The 19,390-nt window shown below is 37.0% G+C and overlaps 1 protein-coding gene and 1 long non-coding RNA gene across 12 annotated transcripts in view; one reads left to right on the plus strand and one right to left on the minus strand.

The window, feature by feature from the left end:
• The window catches only part of CUL4A (cullin 4A), a 34,444-nt gene that overhangs the window by 8,461 nt on the left and 6,593 nt on the right, over positions 1–19,390 (minus strand). For 8 of the 9 annotated variants that reach the window (XM_079301557.1, XM_079301561.1, XM_079301555.1 and 5 more), the window contains 10 exons: positions 17,581–17,654; positions 16,001–16,163; positions 14,212–14,301; positions 13,723–13,805; positions 10,626–10,693; positions 7,350–7,468; positions 4,734–4,926; positions 3,227–3,331; positions 1,466–1,576; positions 993–1,078 (listed from right to left, as the gene is read on the minus strand). In XM_079301557.1, the coding sequence (XP_079157683.1) occupies positions 993–1,078; positions 1,466–1,576; positions 3,227–3,331; positions 4,734–4,926; positions 7,350–7,468; positions 10,626–10,693; positions 13,723–13,805; positions 14,212–14,301; positions 16,001–16,163; positions 17,581–17,654 (1,092 nt within the window). Of the gene's footprint in view, positions 1–992; positions 1,079–1,465; positions 1,577–3,226; positions 3,332–4,733; positions 4,927–7,349; positions 7,469–10,625; positions 10,694–13,722; positions 13,806–14,211; positions 14,302–16,000; positions 16,164–17,568; positions 17,655–19,390 lie in introns of all 9 variants that reach the window. The other variant, XM_079301558.1, reaches the window with a different exon arrangement.
• LOC306800001 lies at positions 9–17,437 on the plus strand. 3 transcript variants are annotated; one of them, XR_013773734.1, is made up of 4 exons: positions 9–554; positions 1,806–1,894; positions 15,208–15,281; positions 16,559–17,437. It is a non-coding gene; the product is annotated as an uncharacterized lncRNA (long non-coding RNA). The 3 variants fall into 3 exon arrangements; XR_013773736.1 differs by lacking the exon at positions 16,559–17,437 and adding an exon at positions 15,377–15,994; XR_013773735.1 differs by lacking the exon at positions 16,559–17,437 and having other exon boundaries at positions 15,208–15,994.

The raw sequence follows: 19,390 nt of genomic DNA on the forward strand, positions 1-19,390 counted from the left end.
CTAAAACACAAGAGACAAAAATTATTCAAGTATACTATCTGCATACTAAATTAGAAAATGTATATACTTAAGTTAGAAATTTAGGCTTAGTATAACAATGAAAAATTCTTACAGGCCACATCCTTGGTTAGACATGCTGTACCAGGATTTTGAGTAACTATCTAATGACCACTTCCCCAACTTCAAAACACAGCAAGAGGTTGGGAGTACAAAGAAAAGAAAGATCAACATGCTTTGAAATATCCTAGTCCACTGTCTATACAGGGTACTAAGGTCAAAGAAATTTCAATTACATGCAAATAAAGCAAAAGCAAGGAAGCCATGGCAAGGACTGTTAAGATCAAAAGGATCCCTTTGGGCTTTCACATCTGTTAGACAGAACTTTTTCACATAACTGGAGTAGAGCATCAGTCAAGCCAGACTGCAAAATCTGGGACAGAAGAGTCATTACAGTATTTTATTACAGGTGCTGTCCCTAGATCAGATCTCTAACCCATAATCCTGACTTCAGTAAGACCCCAAAACAAGTACCCAGAGAGAAATGCAACAGCAAGGTGAGCACATACAGTATTTCCTGCAAGCATTCATCAGTCACCAACAGGCTGGAAATTTGGGGCTGAGACATGCACTGTTTCTGTGCACTTAGCAACCTTCAGGGGGTTTCTGTGGTGTGGGCCATTGCCAAAAAATTCATCAGAGCAGCAGCAGTTTACAGAATGAAGGCATACAGACTTCCAAGGATGTCAGTCAAATAAATTATTATGTGGTATTTAGACTATTTTACTTTAAAAGGAATAAAATAAAACTGTAAAATTATTGTATAAAACAAATAAATTCTGTTGTATTAACAGAACAGTAAGTAGACACTATTATTATGACTAGGACCAGCCCCAAACTGTTTTGTTTAATTTCAGCTTAATCCAAGAGATAGCACCATTAAATGCCTCCCTCATGACTGGAAAATTTAGTATACAAACAAAAACTAAATGTACCTGCTTGAACTGCACCATGACATCTTTGGACAGTTCCATGTCCTTGAACATGCCCTCCAGTTTGCTGGTAAAAGCAGCGCCACATTCTGTCACACACACACAAAAAAGAGCAAAGATCCCACAATTACAAAGAAGCACAGAACAAGTGATAAACATTTATAACCTGAGACAGCTGAGCCATATTTACCAGGTTACAGAGCACCTACAAATAGGTACATTTTCAGGATTTGTTCTCCTCTGTAGACCAGTCTCATACCTAAAAAGTCAGTCTAATAGTTTGTGCTGAACATAGGGAAAGGTCTGATACACACACACATATATATGTATACTCCCCCCAAAACTATTTAAGTTAAGAGCTGCCCAGCTATTACTTAAAATTTGGCTTGTCATTTTTAAAAAGCATGAGAAAATAGGGATTCCAAATTTGCATGCCAAAAAAGTAATACAAATTTAACTCATCTAAAGACACCTACCATGTTTAAGCTTTGACAACATGGACTTCTCAGCATCTACTGATGCACTTTTTCCAACCAGCAATCTTTTGGCCAAGTCTTTCTTATAAAATGCTTCAAACACATCTTTCCCTGTAAGGAAATTGAAACAAAAATTGAAATAAAATTAAATTATGCATTCTATCTGCATCACTGCCCTTCAAGTTTGTGACACAAGCCTTTCCCATGAAAAGCTGATCAGCAGAACAATATTCATTATGCAGCAGTGAAGAACAACATGTAGACATTTTGTTCTTTTTGTATTTTAATAGTTCTTAACATATTTTGCAAACTATTTGCTTATTTTTTATTTCTGTCCCAGGAACTTGAGCTGCCTTGTATTTCCTACTGGATCAGCTGCAAAATTCAAGAAATTACTCTAAGGTCCAAAAGAATATTGTCCCTCCACTGGTCTGATTAATTAAAAAAAAAAAAAAAAAAAAAGGGGGGGGGGAAAGGTCCTCTATATATTAAAGAATATATTTTAAAAGCCTAAAGGGGAAGAAAATTTAGCAGAAGTTTCTCATATGGTTTGCCAATAGCCTTTTGAAATGGAGTCATACAGATACCCACAAACTTTCACACCTTAAACCCAAGCTTTCCCTATTTGACAGTGCTAAGAGGAACAAATTTACTGTAACCCAAGCCACTACTTGTGCTGCCTACAGTACCCCCCTCGTAATTCCTTTGAAATACCTTCCAATTTAGTGCTTCTTATGATAGCCTTCTTCCTTCCCCATCCTGTCCTGGTGGAGTTTCATCAACCAGCTGCATTAACATATTATCAAAAAGACCAATGCCCATAAACTGTCTACTAGTTATCATCTGCTCTTAGAAGAGTTCTTACGTATTAGATAGCTCAAAATAAAATCTGTGCTTTTAGCTCAGTACTACAAAAAATAGAAGAGAAAAAGAGTTGGTGAAAGTTTCAAATTAACAAAAATTAATCTCTTAGGTTGACAATCTGCCAGTACAACTGTTTTCATTCACTATTTCCATCGGACCAAAATGATGCAATTATGCAAATGATATTATTGTATGACTTGACTTCTTTCCCATCATATTGTACTTGTTTGGGACTTTTATGAGGAGAGGACCTCATAGATCTCAAACTAATACACAATTCCTGCTATTCCAACCCAGTCCAAGACATACATTCCACTTCCCTCAGAGCAGTGAGCATGCAAATATATTGGATTAGACCACTGGTTTTTCTGATATCCAATCTAGAAAAAAAAATTTCCTAACATATTCAAGGGTTTTGCTCAGACAGAACATACATGAGGGAAATGCATTTCAAAGGCAGCAAAACTCAGCAGTAATACTTTTTCCTATCATTCTGAGCCCCCCTCTACGTTCCTTCTCAGCTATAAGAGAAATCAAGAAAAGCTGCTGGGTTTTCATGCTTTGCACCTACAACACACATAAGTGGACAGGAAAGAGAAAGTCTCAACTCTCATTAGAGGAGAGACTGTGGTTACAGACATGGCTAATTTATGGTAAACTTCCAGCAGCACCTTAACTCTTAGGTGTCCACTCACAAGACTTTTAGGTCTGTAACTTGCCAATCTCCACAGAACTATTTGTCCTCCCTGGTATATTTACTGTGCTCCTTCAGGTGTAAGGCAACCTGAATTAAAGACTGAGTTGAGCAGAAATTCATGCTGAAACAGATCTCTTGCATTCAGAGGAAAACAAGGGGAACAGTTTTAATTGCATCAACAGTGAACTGCTATTTCTTACCATGAATGAATCTAAAAATGATCATGATTTTGTCAAGGATTCTTTCCAGCTCTTCATCTGTTGCTTCTTTATTACCAGCTCTTAATTTGGAATCCACATATTTTGCTACAAATAAAGAAAATTAGGTAACAGCTTTAAAAATAGACTTTAAATAACCAACTTATGCATCCCCTGTTTGAAATATTACTATGTGTTAAATACCACTATATGTTAAAATATAGGCTAAGCACTGAAACTTTTCTATTTTCCCTTTCCTATGTTCAATGGAATGACAGAGCCCTACTACATTCCTGGAAAATTACTGGAGCTCTACTGTATATAATGGGAAAGTACTGCAAAAAAGGAATAGTCCCAGGCAAAAAATAAATACAATAAAATAATTAAAATTAATACATTAGAAATTCCCACATTTTATGTTATAGTCATACAAGCACATTACTTGTTGGAAGACAATGTTTTGGAAGCATACAATGTATATGGATGTATTTTATGAGAAACAAAAACAAACAACATAAAGAGGACTATATTTTTGTAGACCTCTACCATGTCCCTCATGCTCCTTGATAGGAGCATATTAAAATTTAAACAGAAGCAATGCTTTCCAGTTAGTAGTTTCAGAATGCCAGAAATAAGGTTAATCCTTGAGTTTTGCTAAGTATTTATTAAGCCACATTAGTATCCTTACACAACCTCCTATGTAAGAAGAAAACCTTTGTGGGAGCTGGAACACCATGATCCACAAATGACAACAGCTGATATCATGGCTTTAACCTGTATAACTATGTGTGTGCAATCTGTCCTATATAAAGCTGATTTTAGATGGAAGACACAAAATAAGCTGAATAAAGGCAAAAGAATGTGGAGGAAAAACAAACAACCAAGGAGCAGGATACTCTCCTGGTGTAAAATACCACAGGCTCCAGTTTTTCAGCAGGCAAAACTACCAGGATAGCTTTTGCCAGATCAGGGAATAATTGAAATAATAATATTTTAAAATCATTAGTTATTATCTTTGCCCTTAATAAGCACTAATTCTCCTGTCAAGGCAGTGGGTTTTTTTTTTTTTCCCTCTATTAAAACCCCTTGTATCTGAAAGCTTTAAAATTGTTATCCCAACTTCAGCCCTCAGGGCAGATGGATGGGCTGAGAGATCCAAACTCCTCTCCTGCCCAGGTAAAGCCCGTTCCCCTGCATTGCCGCCGCTGCTCTCGCCCCTGACCGTGTGCTCCCGTGGCAGCCCCAGCGCTCCAGGAGCAGCTGTTAGCACCAGGCCCCTCAGTGCAAGCAGCAGAGCGAGGACAGGAGGTGACATGCTCCACCAGGACCCCTGACAGCACACCCAAGCTCTGGGGACCCGCCACACGCCCGGGTTAACGCTGGCCTCGTCTCCCAAAACCAGTCTCCTAAAGCAGGATGCGACTGCACCGCTATCGCGCTAGCACACTCAGCAGCATTATCATGCTTTCTATAGGTTTTTGAAATATTTTACAGAAAAATATTTGTGTACCTATCAATTCTGCAGGCTTATTTGGTCTCTTGTTGATAAATGTTTCAAAGGACTCCTTCATCAAGTTTATAAATTTTTCATTTTTCTGAAAGCACACTTCTATGATATGGTCCACTTTATCCTTAAAATCTAGTAGCTCTTGCACCATATCCTTGTCTTTTTCAGGATTAACCACTATTGTTGTCCCAAAGTTCTGTAAAACAAACACTTTTGATAGTAAAATACTTTAGAGTGCTACCTATCTCCCACAACAGACACATTCACCCTTATAAAATTTATCATTAGAAAAAGGAATTTTTTTTACAGAACTACTTATGACTTCAAGTATTTAAAAAATGAGATGCATTGAAATTTAAAATAAAAACTAGACACACATTAATGGATTTCAAACATTAGTGCTTGATTTAAATATTATTTACATTTAAGACAAAAGTAAAAAAAAAATACACAGTAGACATGACTATGATGTGCAAGTTCACAGTGAGATACAGAACTATGGTTCATGTAAAATAAATTAAATGGAAACTGCCTCAGAAATTTTAAGTATAATGGAAAACTCTGCACTACTTTTATTAAAACCCACAAGAGAGTAACTTATTAAATAGGTAGCAAAAATTTAACTGCTGCTCAGCCTTAAAAGATTTCTTTTTCATCAAAAAACCAAAACCATCCTAGCTGACTTGCCAGGAAACAAAACTTTCTCTACACAAGAAGCCACAGACCTGACCTTCTCTTCCTGTTCCTACATTTATTATCTCAGAGATAGAACACCATTTGTCTAATGAACCAAAATATCCTGTTAAGGGAGGATTTTCCACCAACTGGACAATTTACATTTACATAGTAAACACTGATCAGTGCCCTGGACAGAATGATCAGTTTTCCAAGGTGAGAAAGAAGACATAGCACAAACAAAAGCAAAACACTATTCAATTGGTCTATTTTCACCAACTCAAGTATGTTAGCCAGCAACACTAAAAGAGATAGGGGAAAATTCCTCTCCAGCCTCAGAATTTCCACTGCATTGTCTAATTAGCCACTGTCATCTTTCATGGAGATCTCTCTCAAGTACCATTCCAAAGCAAAGCTGAACACAAGGCTCCCAAGGTCCTTAGATTCAACACATGTATCACAGAGCAGTTTGGGCTGGAAAAGACCTCTGATGATCAGCTAATCAGATCTTCCACTTGTCACAATTTCCCCTTCATTAACACAGCATTTGGGCACCTCAGTCTCTATCAGGTACATTCAGAAATTCTCCCCATTCTGCAAACAGCAAACCGAGATAGAAAAAGCCAAATGGCATCTCTGAATTCACAGAGAGGTGACTAAAATGGAGCACAGATCCTTATCACAGTAACTTGGCCCACAAGATAAACATTAGTTGTTCTTGAAGCCTCTCCTCACTGTCACACAGAATATTTAGAAGGAGGAGATTTACTGACACTACAGAAGAGGTTTTCTAGGTTTTAGAGTATGTATATAACTATCACCAGATAAGTTATCACCAGGTAAGAGGCCTGATTCTGCAAGATACAGGGTATGATAAGCCAATTAACAACTTGCTGTTGTGAAAGTAAAGATTCTTTTCCTTATTTTCTAACCATCTTAAAATCCTGTTTCTTTCCTTGGACCAGCACATGGACTTTTCTGTGAGTCTCTTTAGTTCACTAAACCAGGAATTAAGCTGATCTTGCCCAGGAATTGTGATAAAACAGATCACAGGAGAGCCTACGAAGTGGCAGGCAGCACTAGGATTAAGTGAGGAGTGTGATCTGGGAGAAAGGGAGAAGCAAGATGATTCTCCTCAGCCACAGCACCACCATTCAACTGGGCAGCATGCTAAGGAGTAAACTCCACCTCAGTTCTGGGGCACAGGATAAGCATGTTCCACTCCTGTGAGCTGCAGCACTGGTGCATCATGCTGAACTCCAGGCATAGGCATGGAGAACAGAGAACTGATGTGCACTTAGTCCTGAAGGTTGATGAACACATGGACAATTCAGGGGAAAGCCATGACATCGGAAATGATCAACTCCAGGGAGAAAAGTCTTCTGTGAAGCTTTCCTGCCTTCATCTTCTAAGAGCACTAGAGTGCAAGCTCTCTGGGGCAGCATACTGTAGGGATATTATTCCTAACAGACAAACCCAGAGCATCTAAATACAACTGATAGATTATTTTCATCAGGAGCATTCCCTTCCCAACAGCTTTAACACCCATCAGGCATTGCTGTAGGGTGGTTATGAGTAGCACTGCCTAAGCTGCAGAAGAACAGTAACATCTGATGTTTCACTGGTTTTGCAGGTATGTGAACAGTTGAGTATATTTGCAGCAAAACAACATACAGTACAGTCCAGCACATGTGCATGGGGTTCTATTTAAAAGCAATGCAACCAAATACATACTGTATAACATTCAAACCTATAAAGAAAGCAATTTCCAAGCAGGTGTTGCTGTTTCTCATCATATGATTCTTACTGAGGCAGAAACATTAACATCCCCCATATTTACTTAAAACAGAAGTTTGGTGATACACCTTATTGTTATTCTCTGCTTTGACAGAAGAAATTTGTAACAGCATAAATTTTTATATTAGTAATAGATCTTTGAAATACCTTGATGTATTCACTCCAATGTTGCAAAAGGATCTGCTGCCCACCTTTTACCCGGCTGAACAGTTGGTATGTCTGGGTCAAATCTGGTATTCTATTTTCATCAAGAAGGCTATCAAGTCCTAAAAACAAATAATTAGAAAAAAAAGAGCAAATTTAAATAGAGTTGCATAAATATAGTCAGAAATCTACTAGAGAATATATCTATTAGAGAATATGCCAGTATTTCAACTGAAATACTCTCCCAACAAGGTGATGATTGTAAGCCTTTTGCAGAATGGTTATGAAGAGAGGTTGACTTCAAGGGTATAGTTTTATCAAGAACCTCTAAAGAAAACAGGAAGCTAAGTAAACTACCCTAAATTTAATGTAATGATAAATACTTCATGAGATTTTTCTGTGGAGCATGGTGAGCTGTGTTTTTAGATTAAGAATATGCTGGGAACAGTCTACACTCCTCCCAATGGAATAACACAAGATAAAAAATTCCTTTCAAGCAACTTTTGCTTTGTCAATTCACCCTACATGAGAGTAAGCTTTGGGCTAACAAATGGAGAAGTGAAGCCCAAGGAATGTAACAAGCAAGTAACTTCATACACATTGTTCCATTTGGCAGTATGACATACGTAGTTCCAGTGCAATCAGAACTACTTCGTCTGGTGTCAGCTACAGGGGCTTTAGTAATGCTGCAGCATAGTATCAAGGATTTATAACATTTTCTTAGAAAACAAAAAGCTTGATTTTATACAGGTTGAGAAGTTACATTATCAGTGTAGTTGACACTGTACAACTGTCCTACTTCACCAAGTATATTTCATCAGTGCTAATTTTTAAATAGTATTAAAAATTGATTTTGCAAATCACTAGCAAATTATCCCATATTTTACTATATTCTTCAGCTTAAAAATGCTTTCACTGTATATTCTAACTTACATACATGTTCAGAAAGGCAAGTGATATTCAAGAATGATGTCAGGTAAACTTTTGTCTACTATTTTGAGATTTCCTAATTTCTGAGATGTCAGAAGAGTAGACATACTTTAAACAGAAGACAACAGACTACAGTCTCAAATACAGGGTTTTAGGGCTCTCTTTTAATTGAGCATGGAACTAAAACTAAAATCAAAGAATCATAGAAAGGCTTGGATTGGAAGGGATGTTAAAGACCATCTTGTTCCAATCCCCAGCTGTGGGCAGGAACACTTTCCACCAGACCAGGCTGCTCACATCTCCTTCCAACCTAGCCTTGAGTATCTTCAGGGATGGGGCATTCGTAGTTCCTCTGGACAACTTGTTCCAGTGACTCACTACCTTCACAGCAGGGAATTTCTTCCTAACTTCTCATGTTAGATCTCTCATTTTTTTAGCTACAACTATTCCCCCTTGACCAATCACTATCTGCCCCCTCTTTTTTATAAGCCCTCTTTAAGTACTGGGAGGTCACTGTGAGGTCTCCCAGGAACCTTCTCTTTTCTATACTGAATTACCCCAACTCTCTCAATTAAGAAATGCCCATCCCATTCAAGCATTACCCCCTATTTATTTAAAGACACCAATACACTATCTGCTTTATTATAACCTGGGTCACAAAATCTAGCCTTCCTTCTTTCTCTAACATGAGCTGTGTGACTGAAAAAATATTTAGTCACACATTTGATAAACAAAAAGGACATGCAGCAAAGTCCTCTGATAAAAGGTTTCACAGAGCTTCCAGAAAACACTGCCATAGCCATAGAAAAATCCCCCACCACCAGATGTGACCTCAAATATCTAGTCAACATTAGTTATACTAACATGAGGAAAAAGGTTTTTATACAGACCCTGCATTTTTAAACTTTTTTCTCCTGTATCAAACTACTTCACCTTTCTAGACTTAATGAAGAAAACTTACAAAAGGCAACATCTTCTTCTACTTGAACAGAATATTAAGATGTCATAAGCAAATTAAAATGTGTCCTAGATCAAACAAATACAGAGAACTAAGCAAGTAAAGTGATGACAGAAGCTTTTTAAACTATTTTTTCCAGTGGAGACATAGAATGCAAAAGCTGATCCAATGATACACGAGTCCTGAAGCACAGTAATCAGAACACTAGAAAAATGTAAAAATCTCCATCTTTACATGGATGGCTCATACACATTGTAAGCCAAGAAAAAGTTCAGTTTAAAACAAGACCACATACTTCCTGTTTAAGCCACTTAATAATGATAAACAAGCATATCACTGGAAAATTTACTTAATCATACTTGAACTAAAGAGCAAGCAAAATTGACATATATCAGCATAATATAATTATTCTTACCTTCCATTTATAATCTTAAGAATAGCTAAGATGAAGCCACCAAGCTTATTTCTATAAATGTACTGAAAGCAATTTAACAAGCTATTCCCAGTGTAGTTGAGAGAAAACTGAGTGTAAGTCATCTTTAAAAGGGACAAAGAAAGCAAAGACAGACATAGAAAGGGTATGTATAACATGAAAGTGTTAAACATGGACGTGATGCAGCTTGAAGATACAAGACTACCAGGGACATCTTTTTATGTTTTGCAACATAAAAGAAAACACAGATGTAAGGACAATTTTGCTAGAAGAAGTTCAGCTAAAACCTGAAATACAGCTACTGCAAGAGAAGGAAAAGATCATTTAAAGTATTAAAATATCGGGGAGTACTGAACAAACACAAATTCAGTAAAAAAGGAGAGATTAAAATTTAAGAGGAATAAAGGAATGGCAATTTGAACACACTAATGTCTGAATAAGGACTTCTTAAGAAGCTGCAGCTCTTATCTGCCAGGCAAAAGGTAAAGTACAGATAAAGGCATATGAAAGTTCACTGTCTTGAATGCTGCCAGTTCCAGTAACTCACGATTCTTAAACTACACAATCTTGAGAATATGTGAAACTACTGCACTTGAGCTGTGTGATCATCACATAAAAAAAGCTACAACAGTAACTGCAGCTCTCATTTAGAAGTTCATATAACTCTAAAAAAGAAGCAGTTCCAAAGGTTTAATTTCCAAGCCCACGGCTGCAAGTCAAAGGAAAGCTAGAGGCTTAGCAACCTTTACAAATATGGAATTAGATTTTATATATTTCTTATCAGATATACCATTTACTTGTCACAGTGAGGGTAACAATCACAGGATTGGCTTTCTGTGTCTGTGGAAGTTTTTCCCATGCCTAATATACCTCCTAAAGTAAAAGGTGTGGAATTTATAGCTATTGCAGAGTATGACAATCCATTACTAATCAAAGATTAAAATTTAAAAAAAATTACCTTTTTGCAAAATAGCTGATAAGTGTTCTCCTAGTAGCTGCTTCTCCACACAAGCAATCAGTGGTTTCCTGAATTAGACAAGAAAAATATATTAGAAGCTCCAGGGTATAAATGAGTTGCCTTCTGTCACAGTGTATTTATGTATAATTTACATTATTATCCAAAAATCTCCAACAATCTTCTTAGACTTAACTTGGAGGTTAAGACAAAAACTACCATGTGATATTAGAAAGACAGCAATAAGCTATGTATGTAATTTTTAAAAAATTGATAAAATGAAATTCCTTACACAGTAGAAGTGAGAAGCTCACATTGCAAAAGTCAATACAAAAGCCTAACTGGAAAAAAGTCATATTGAATTCTGGAAACAAACAAGCAAAAAAACCCAAAAACCACCAAGGATTTGGACTTCAAACCAAACCAATACACACTAGTTATGTTCCAAATTCAGCTAATTGTAACATTTTCAGCTGATTGTCTTACGTATGTACACAAGCATGAATTGAGCTAGAGCCACAAGACACAGATTTGCAAAAGCTTTTAAATTTGTCCTTGAATATCCCCTACTTTTTACAGTTACACATACATTTTAGACAGGAGTGAAAAATAATAGGAAGTTTTCACTTACATCTTAATTGCCTAAAGATAAAATTAATTCAAATGTTTAAACTTCTATCCTGCTTACAATGGAACAACATAAGACCGACCACTTCTTTATGAGTTAAGTTTTACAAAACTGTTTCTCAGAGCCTTAATTGACATTTCCTAGGAGAGAGGTGCTCAACCTGGATTGATGGAAGCCTTTCCTGTAGGAGGATACACTTAATGCTAAAACAAAAGTGTACCTTTGCTAACACACCCTCTTTCCTGAACAGCCCATCAGTGACATGCCAGACCTTCAAACAACACACCAGTTTAGGTCCTTCATTTGGAAAGGTTTCAAGAAGGAAGTAGGGATGATCAAAACATGCACTAGCAGCTACAAGAGAGATAACTGCACATGTCAAGACTCTTCTTTCTGGGAAGGAGATGACTTAAGGATACCATAAACAGGCAGGAAAGGGGTGAAGGGAACTGACTGATCACTTTTCTTTTCAATGTATGAACTGGGGTCATCAGCAGTGGTACTGCATATCAGACTTAAAAGGAGGCACTTTATCACCAGGTGGCTGTGCAGTTTACCACTTGTGGAACACTTTGGTACCTGGCACAGACAGAAAAGCTGATGTGAATCCCCCTGAGAGACTTCGAGCATTTTAGAGATACAAAGACACAAACCACAGCAGGTACCAAAAACGCACTGAGCTGGAAACAGGCAGACACCAGGAGAGTATCAGGGCATCACATACACTTCCTCTATTTGTTCCCTTCAGTGGTCATATGTGAAGGTGACATACTGTTTAGACAGACCCTTATTTTTAACATACATGGCCATTTTTATGGTACTTTCCATATCTCCTGCCATTTCCAACCACTGCTATCTTCAGTTGCTGACTGTTTCCAACAGCAGGAGTCAGGGTTCTATTGAAATACCATCCCTTGCTCTGGAAGGACTATTCTGAGTACAGGAGAAGAAGGGACAATTTGTCTGCTTGAGGCCAAGAGGCAAAGCACTTACATGCTAGCAAACAAGCAACATGAGTATTTATCTTGGCTGAGGAAGGAGCCAGAAGGCACCCTCTGTATGACCTCAAAGCCATCTACCTCAGTCATCTACTGACTGACAAGGAGATACACTTCATCTGGTCAGCTGTCCAGAACAGCATGTACTGCTGGGCTGAAAGAATCCCTCTGTGGGCTACAACACCACTTCCCAGGTGTAGTTTGGAGTACATGGAATGGTGTTTTACATGACAGCTTTGTCAAAGAAGTATCATTTCCATCTCAAGCCAGTTCCAACTAAATAACAACCTTTCTGCTCTTTTCATGCACATACAGAGAAACAGTATGACCCCAGGAAAATTGAAGTACTCAAATTTTAAGAACTGCTGTTTCTTAATGCAAGGGAAGGAAATGAGTGTGAAGCCCTCTAAAAGTAGGTTTCTAAGCCTTTAACTATGGGCAAGATTCAATTGATGTCTATCTAGACTGAAAACCTAATGGTATCAATCTGTTTTTTAACCTAAAGAGTAAATAAATACATATATTTGCTGTAACTTTATGAACAGGAATAGTTTGATATATTTCAATATGAGTGATTTCACCAGAAAAAGTTAATCACCCTGCAATCACCATTTACAGGAAGAAGATCCAAGTTCAAATATGTGCCATGACACACAACACACATACATGTGTATATATGTACATCTATGTAAAATGGCTGAAGAAAATAAGAAGTCAAAGATATTTTTTATTCAGTTGTCCTTTTGACACCAAATGAAATGCCTATAAATCCTCCAGAACACTAAAACTCAATAAATTGAATGTCACATTCTTAACTAAAGAAAAAAAAAACAACAAACCAGTATCTTGCTACGGGGCAAATGATACATAGATTTATGCAGTGTGTCAGTTTCTGGAGGAATGTGTTAACCCAACAAAACACAAACTATTACTTAAGACCCAAGTGAAAAAAGGACAAGCTACCTCACACAGTGCACTGGCAGCAGCAGATGTAGCTCACACCTTGGACTGTTTACAAATTACACTCATGTTCTCTGCCTTTCTGGGTTTTTTTAGGTTTTGTTTGGGTTTTTGTTTGCTTATTTTGTTTGTTTGTGGTTTTGCTTGTGAGTCTTTCCTTTTCTCAAAGGATTTGTGGTTAAAGATGTTATCAGTGTGTGAATGGCTAAAATCAGCTGCTGTTTTGATAATGAAAATTTGAGGTTTTATGCAATGTTTTTAAATGCACTATACAGAATTAGTATTTCTGAACAAATTTCTTCTTTCTTACTGAAAATATACTTTTATTTTAAAGAAGTAACTTTTGATAAAACTGATGTCTTTAAAAAACCAAAAAATTTCACAAGCACTCTCAACAAGATAGTATCTGTAAGATAATGAAAAGATTATCATAGTGTCCCTACAACCATAGATAATCATATTCATTTATTAAGAATGCTTGACTTACAGTAAAAATGATAACATTTGTACTCACTGTGTGCTGTGATCTAAATATGTTATTACTCTATCTCCTTCTTCTTCCAAACGCCTATTAACATGGTGAAGATATTCTGGGACCTAACAAGAAAACAACCAGTTCAATTATACAGATAAGAAAGGCAGCTGATTTTGTTCCAGTACAATTAAACTACATTTTTAAAGATAACATGAATTGGAAAGGACTATTCCTCCAGAACGCTGTTATGTACTATGTAATCTGTATTTTTATTAATCAATGTTATTTCATATTAAATGTGTTATGTTGGTAATGTGACTTTAGCTACAAAAATGTCACTGGGTTACTCCACAATTGTTCTACAAAATTCCATGGCACCCTGTGGCCTGCTCTCCCTGTTGATACAGTACCATGGTCCATATCAAAACACATGAATATCTGTGTGCCAGTAAATTTCACTGGACATTAATACACCACAGCACTATGATAAAACTAACATAACAGCAATCATCTACCATATGCACCTACCTCTCTTTCCTGCATTAATCTTTGGCCTTCTGCAGCATATAAACAATTTGTCTCTTCCAGAAACCTCTGTTCAAATGATTCTTTGTAAACCTGCTCAAGAAATCAATTGAGATACTTACATTAAGCTCACAGAAACAGCAGCAATTTCGTTTGTCAGGCATAAGAGGGCAAGTAAAAATTTAAGGATGTACACAGCTGTGAGAAATGTCAATGTAACATTACATTAACAAATTCTGTTTGTCCTCTGGTTTCAGAAAGACTGAGATTGAGCTGATTTCCCAAAGCAGCAGTGGCTTGTATCAGTCACCAGTACTTTAACAGTCTAAATTAACAGGCTTCTGTTCAAGGCACACAGCCCATCACCAGTACCCAACATTACTACACAGCAATGACACCCAATCCACCCAAGATCTAAACTCCCACTGAACTTTCTGTGTCCCAAAACCCCTTCCAACTAGTGAAACATTGGCACAAAACAGGCAATACTCATCATTAAAATACTAATATTCAGATCTGCCAGGTTTCTCTCAGTGGCCCAGGAGAAATTAATTATATCAAATAAGGTGAACTCTCTCTACGGGAAACAAATAAGGTGTGCAAAAAAGGGCACCAATAACAATCAGAGACATTAAAAAACTTCTGCATAATGACTAACTATTAATTATAGAAAGGAAGTAAGTCAAAAAGAACAACTACAAAAAGAAAAATTTATAACAATCTGAAGAATTAGGGATTAATATGCAAACAAAGGGACAGTAAAAAGAGAAAGGGAAAATTCCTTGAGTGTGGTGGAAGAATAGAAGAAAATATTTCTTCCAAAACATCTAACAGGGTTACATTCTGCTACTTTTTGTCCCATAAGGACTCCTAGCTGAAGGTCCTCTGCCCAATGCAGGGGGGTGGAGCTAGATGATCTTTAAGGACCCTTTCAACTCAAACAATTTTATCACTTTCAAAAGCTTAATTTTTTTTTTCAATGGCTTCTCTCTTGAACAGACTAATTTTTCTGGGATGACAGAGGAAGCTACAGATTAAAGTCAAGAGGATTAACATGAAGGGCAGAAAAACAGGTAAGCTGCCTAACCAGAAAGGACTTTTTTATGTCATCTGCCTCTTCAAACCTTCAGCCAGTTTTGTAATGCTGTATTGCCACTTTGAAATGGAGCAACCTCACCAGGCTTTAGGAATGAAGGATAGCTCCAAAGTTTCACTGCACATCACACATGTTAACTCAAGGACAAACCATGTGGAAGCCAGCAGCACAGCATCTGTCAGTTCCTTGGTTACTTACTATCTCTGCTCATGGAAAGTTCCAGTGAGCTGCAGCTTGACATGATCTATGTGAAAACATTGGCCTTAATATGGCATCTCATTCTACCCTCAGCATTCCTAAGGCTGTCAGTACAGTGATGCTTTATTGATACAGACCAAAGATCTCCAAAAAGTGACACTTTTTACAGTGACAGAGGAATTCTTTGGTTCCTATATTTAATGGCGCTCGGACAAAACAATGAGTGATTATGACAAAATACTGCACATACTCAAAGACCTGTAAATTTATTAAGATCTGAGGCGATTACCTCTGTTAAGGAAAACAGGCAAAGAGGTCTTATTTAGAAGCAGTACAAGATTGCACATGGGGTAAAGAAAAGGCAATCATACCAACATAATACTAGATTTTACACACATTTACTAGATGAACAGAGTAATTTTTGCACAAGACACAACTTGGGCAGTCCACACTGTGTTTCTAAACAAAGCTGTTACTAGTGAATTTGGCTGTACTCACCTGCAGATCTGAGAGCATGCTCAACAAACTCCGCAGCAAACTCCTGTCCACAGCTTCACCATTTCGTTCTCGCTCGATCAGCAGGAGAATTCCATCAATAGTCTTGGTCTGAACTTGCTTGTCACTAATGATATGGTTTCTAAATAACTCTAGCCCCATATCCCTATGTGAATATTGAAAATTAGTTACACTGTTGATTCTTTTGTAAAATCGCATATACATTTAAAATATATAGTGCACATCTATTATACAGAAAAACAATATATTAATGGTGTGCATACTCTTTTTGGCACTGTCCTCTAACAAAACTGTAACAAGAATTATCCTGAAAATACCAGATCACATGCTACCACAGGCATACACTTCAGTAGAGAATTGTTACCAGCTTGTCCAACTTTCACATAACAGATTGTAAGTTTTTCTGCTTATTAAAAAAAAAAAATCTGATCATACACCTTAACATAAGATTCCCTGGATCAGACATTCTACCTGCAATTTGTAAGTCTTGTTCAAAAGCATGAATTCTTTGTATCTTTAGGATCTTATCACCTCTATCAGATTCTTGTCTCATTCTAAGATGATGAGGAATGGGTGCCTCTGCACCATGAAGCAGCTAATTGTTAAGTACAGAAAACTGAGCAGTCTTAGATAAAACTTGTTACCTCCAACAACTTCATATGCATCAGGGTTTCAATAAAAGGAATTTTCCCAGCGGGAGAAAAATAAGACAAAGTATGAACAGACCTCATCAACAATGTTTAGTAAAAGGAAGCCTAAGACAAAGAGTTGGAGGAAAACAGCTGAAGCTGGGAACAAGAGATGTCCACTGGACAAGCAAGAGGCTGGAGAAAGATGCCAGGCTCTCCTGACAGCCTGAGGAACTCACAAGAGCATAGCAGCCAGGCAGGCAGGGAAAAAACATGCTCTTACTTCAGTACTTTATCTACCTTTTTTGGGGGGGTGGGGGGTGGTTTGGAAGCGTGCTTTAGATAAAGTAGTAACAATATCAAAAATTTTTGGCAAAGCTTGGGTTTATTTGCTCAGGTAATGATGTTAAATGACCCTCAGGGGAATGCTTTAAAGCAGAATGCCCAAAGATGTTACCATGATGGGCTGAAAGTACAAAAGCATCATCAAGTGACCAGTGCTGGAAAGATAATCTGCATCTTGTCACTGTATCTGACTTACTTAAAAAACAGAACAAGAAGCTGAATGTTGAATTTTGTAAAAACTAGGAGCACCTACAGGAATGCTGAGCAAGAGCTAAGGTGGGAGGCAGCAGTCAAGAGGAGATTCCCACAGACCAGCCTCACCCAGGCTCTGACAACTACAGCTACACATATGCCTTGACTTTTAAGCCCATGTTCACAGACCTTCTTTTACTCCCACTTAACAGTTTAACAGTTAACACTTTCCTGGGAAAGGAGGACATGACACATGCATTTCCACAAACTGACAAAAAATTTTAGAGATTTATTATACAGTTTAAATATAATGTGAAAAAATTATTTTCAATCATTGCAAATGTAATAGCATGTCAACACTCTAAAGATTATAGGAATACTTACATGGATACCTACCATATGGAAGGAAGCACTGAATTCTGAAGCACATATGTACGATCCAAAAATAAGAAAATGCTTCTGATCATGATCTGAAAATACAAAGAAAATATTTTTCTCTTCACCTCCATGTGATATTTTAAATTATAAAACAACTTCTGAAAAACTACATCACAGACATGCACCCCATTTACTGATGTAGGTATTTTAAACATTTATGGTGACTTGTACAGCCACGGGTATGCAACTTATTGAGGGTAGTACTATTGGTGGTATTCCCAAGTACATCCAAAACAGTTTTCAAATTAATAACCATTAACTAAATAGTTTTATTAGCCTATTAGGAGTTTTATACCATTGACATACATAAACTATTCAAACAGTACCTCCAATACAGTCAGTAAACACCCTGAAATAGCATGCTGCTATGCTCTTTAAAATAAAAAAAAAAAACAAACAAAGGTTTAAGATTAGACAGTAATAAGTGGTGCAACAGATCTTTTCATAATAAAAGTTAGCTGCAAAAATTCATAAGAAAAATAGACATACATTAAATCCAACAGTAAAAAGAATATAAAAATATATTATCCCTTTTTTTTAATTAAAAGAGCGGGAGGAGAAGGTGGTTTTGTAGCTTACTAGACTTCTACATTCAAAATCCATTTCTAACTTTGCTCATAAGAAGGCTGCCCAACTCCCAGTTTAGCATTAACCTAACTCCGGATGTCAGTAACTCACCCCCAGGCCAGATAGAGATTTCTATTCCCAGCTGTCCACCTACTCTCTCCCTGAAAGATTTCATTGCCTCTGAAGCAATTCTCAAGCTGACATAGCTTCTGGCCAAGCATATTAAAGTAAAACAGCAGTAAGGCTGATTTTTTTTTTTTTCCTTAAATAGCACCAAGTGTTAACCCAGCATATGGGCAAGAAAGCCACTTGCTACAGGTTGTTGCTTGAAGGAAGGAAAAAAAAAAAGAATGCTTAGAAGTAATTAAAGCAAACAATGTTCACAGCAAAAGCCCTTTTATAAAAACACAGGTTCATGCTAACTACATTTTCAAGGCAGTAAATTCAACTCTATTTTCATCAGACTGCTGAATTCGAATAGTTTCTCTAACACTTTCCATTTTTAATTCAGATAAAAATCACACACCCCTGCCCAAACTTCACAGAAAAGGAAAGAAAAGTGCATTCAAGGAATGAAAATAGCAAATCAACCATATGGGGCATCTGCAGTCCAAGCTAAGGGACAATGAAATAAAAACTCATTGTAAAATGTTAGTTTGGTATTATAATGATGCCTTCTTAAAGGCACAGTTTCCAGAGTGTGTTTCAGGGAGGACTTTTTTCTGTAACATAAATTGTTGTGGAGGTAAAAGACAAAAAAGGCAGACAGAAAGCAACTTTCAGTTCTTCATCTTTTCTATTTCTTAGCTCTACAGTCAGGATAATAATCTCTGCTTTGAAACAAAAAAGTTGCAAGTTAACCTAGTTCTTGGAGCTACCTAGAAGCAAAGACTCTCCAATTAAAATTAGGAACAGTAAACAACTTCAGCATTTCTTGCTTAGTTTTTCTTTCCATCCAAAGAAAAAAAAAGTGTCAATATATTCCTGAGTGATATTCAAACCTTGTATGAACATATGAAAGTCAGAGTTAACAGAACTTACATTTAAACAACAAAAGTCCCCTCAGCCAGCAAAGGGGAAAGTGAAAAGCAAGGCTAAAACTTGGAGAAGAGATGCAGTGCAGTCCCAAGTTAAAACTATGGAAAACTTATTTTAGTCAGATTTCCCAACCCAAGGATATGTACTCTGAATAAACATACAA

The sequence above is a fragment of the Erithacus rubecula genome (assembly GCF_903797595.1).
Source record: "Erithacus rubecula genome assembly, chromosome: 1".
Taxonomy (NCBI): Eukaryota; Metazoa; Chordata; class Aves; order Passeriformes; family Muscicapidae; genus Erithacus; species Erithacus rubecula.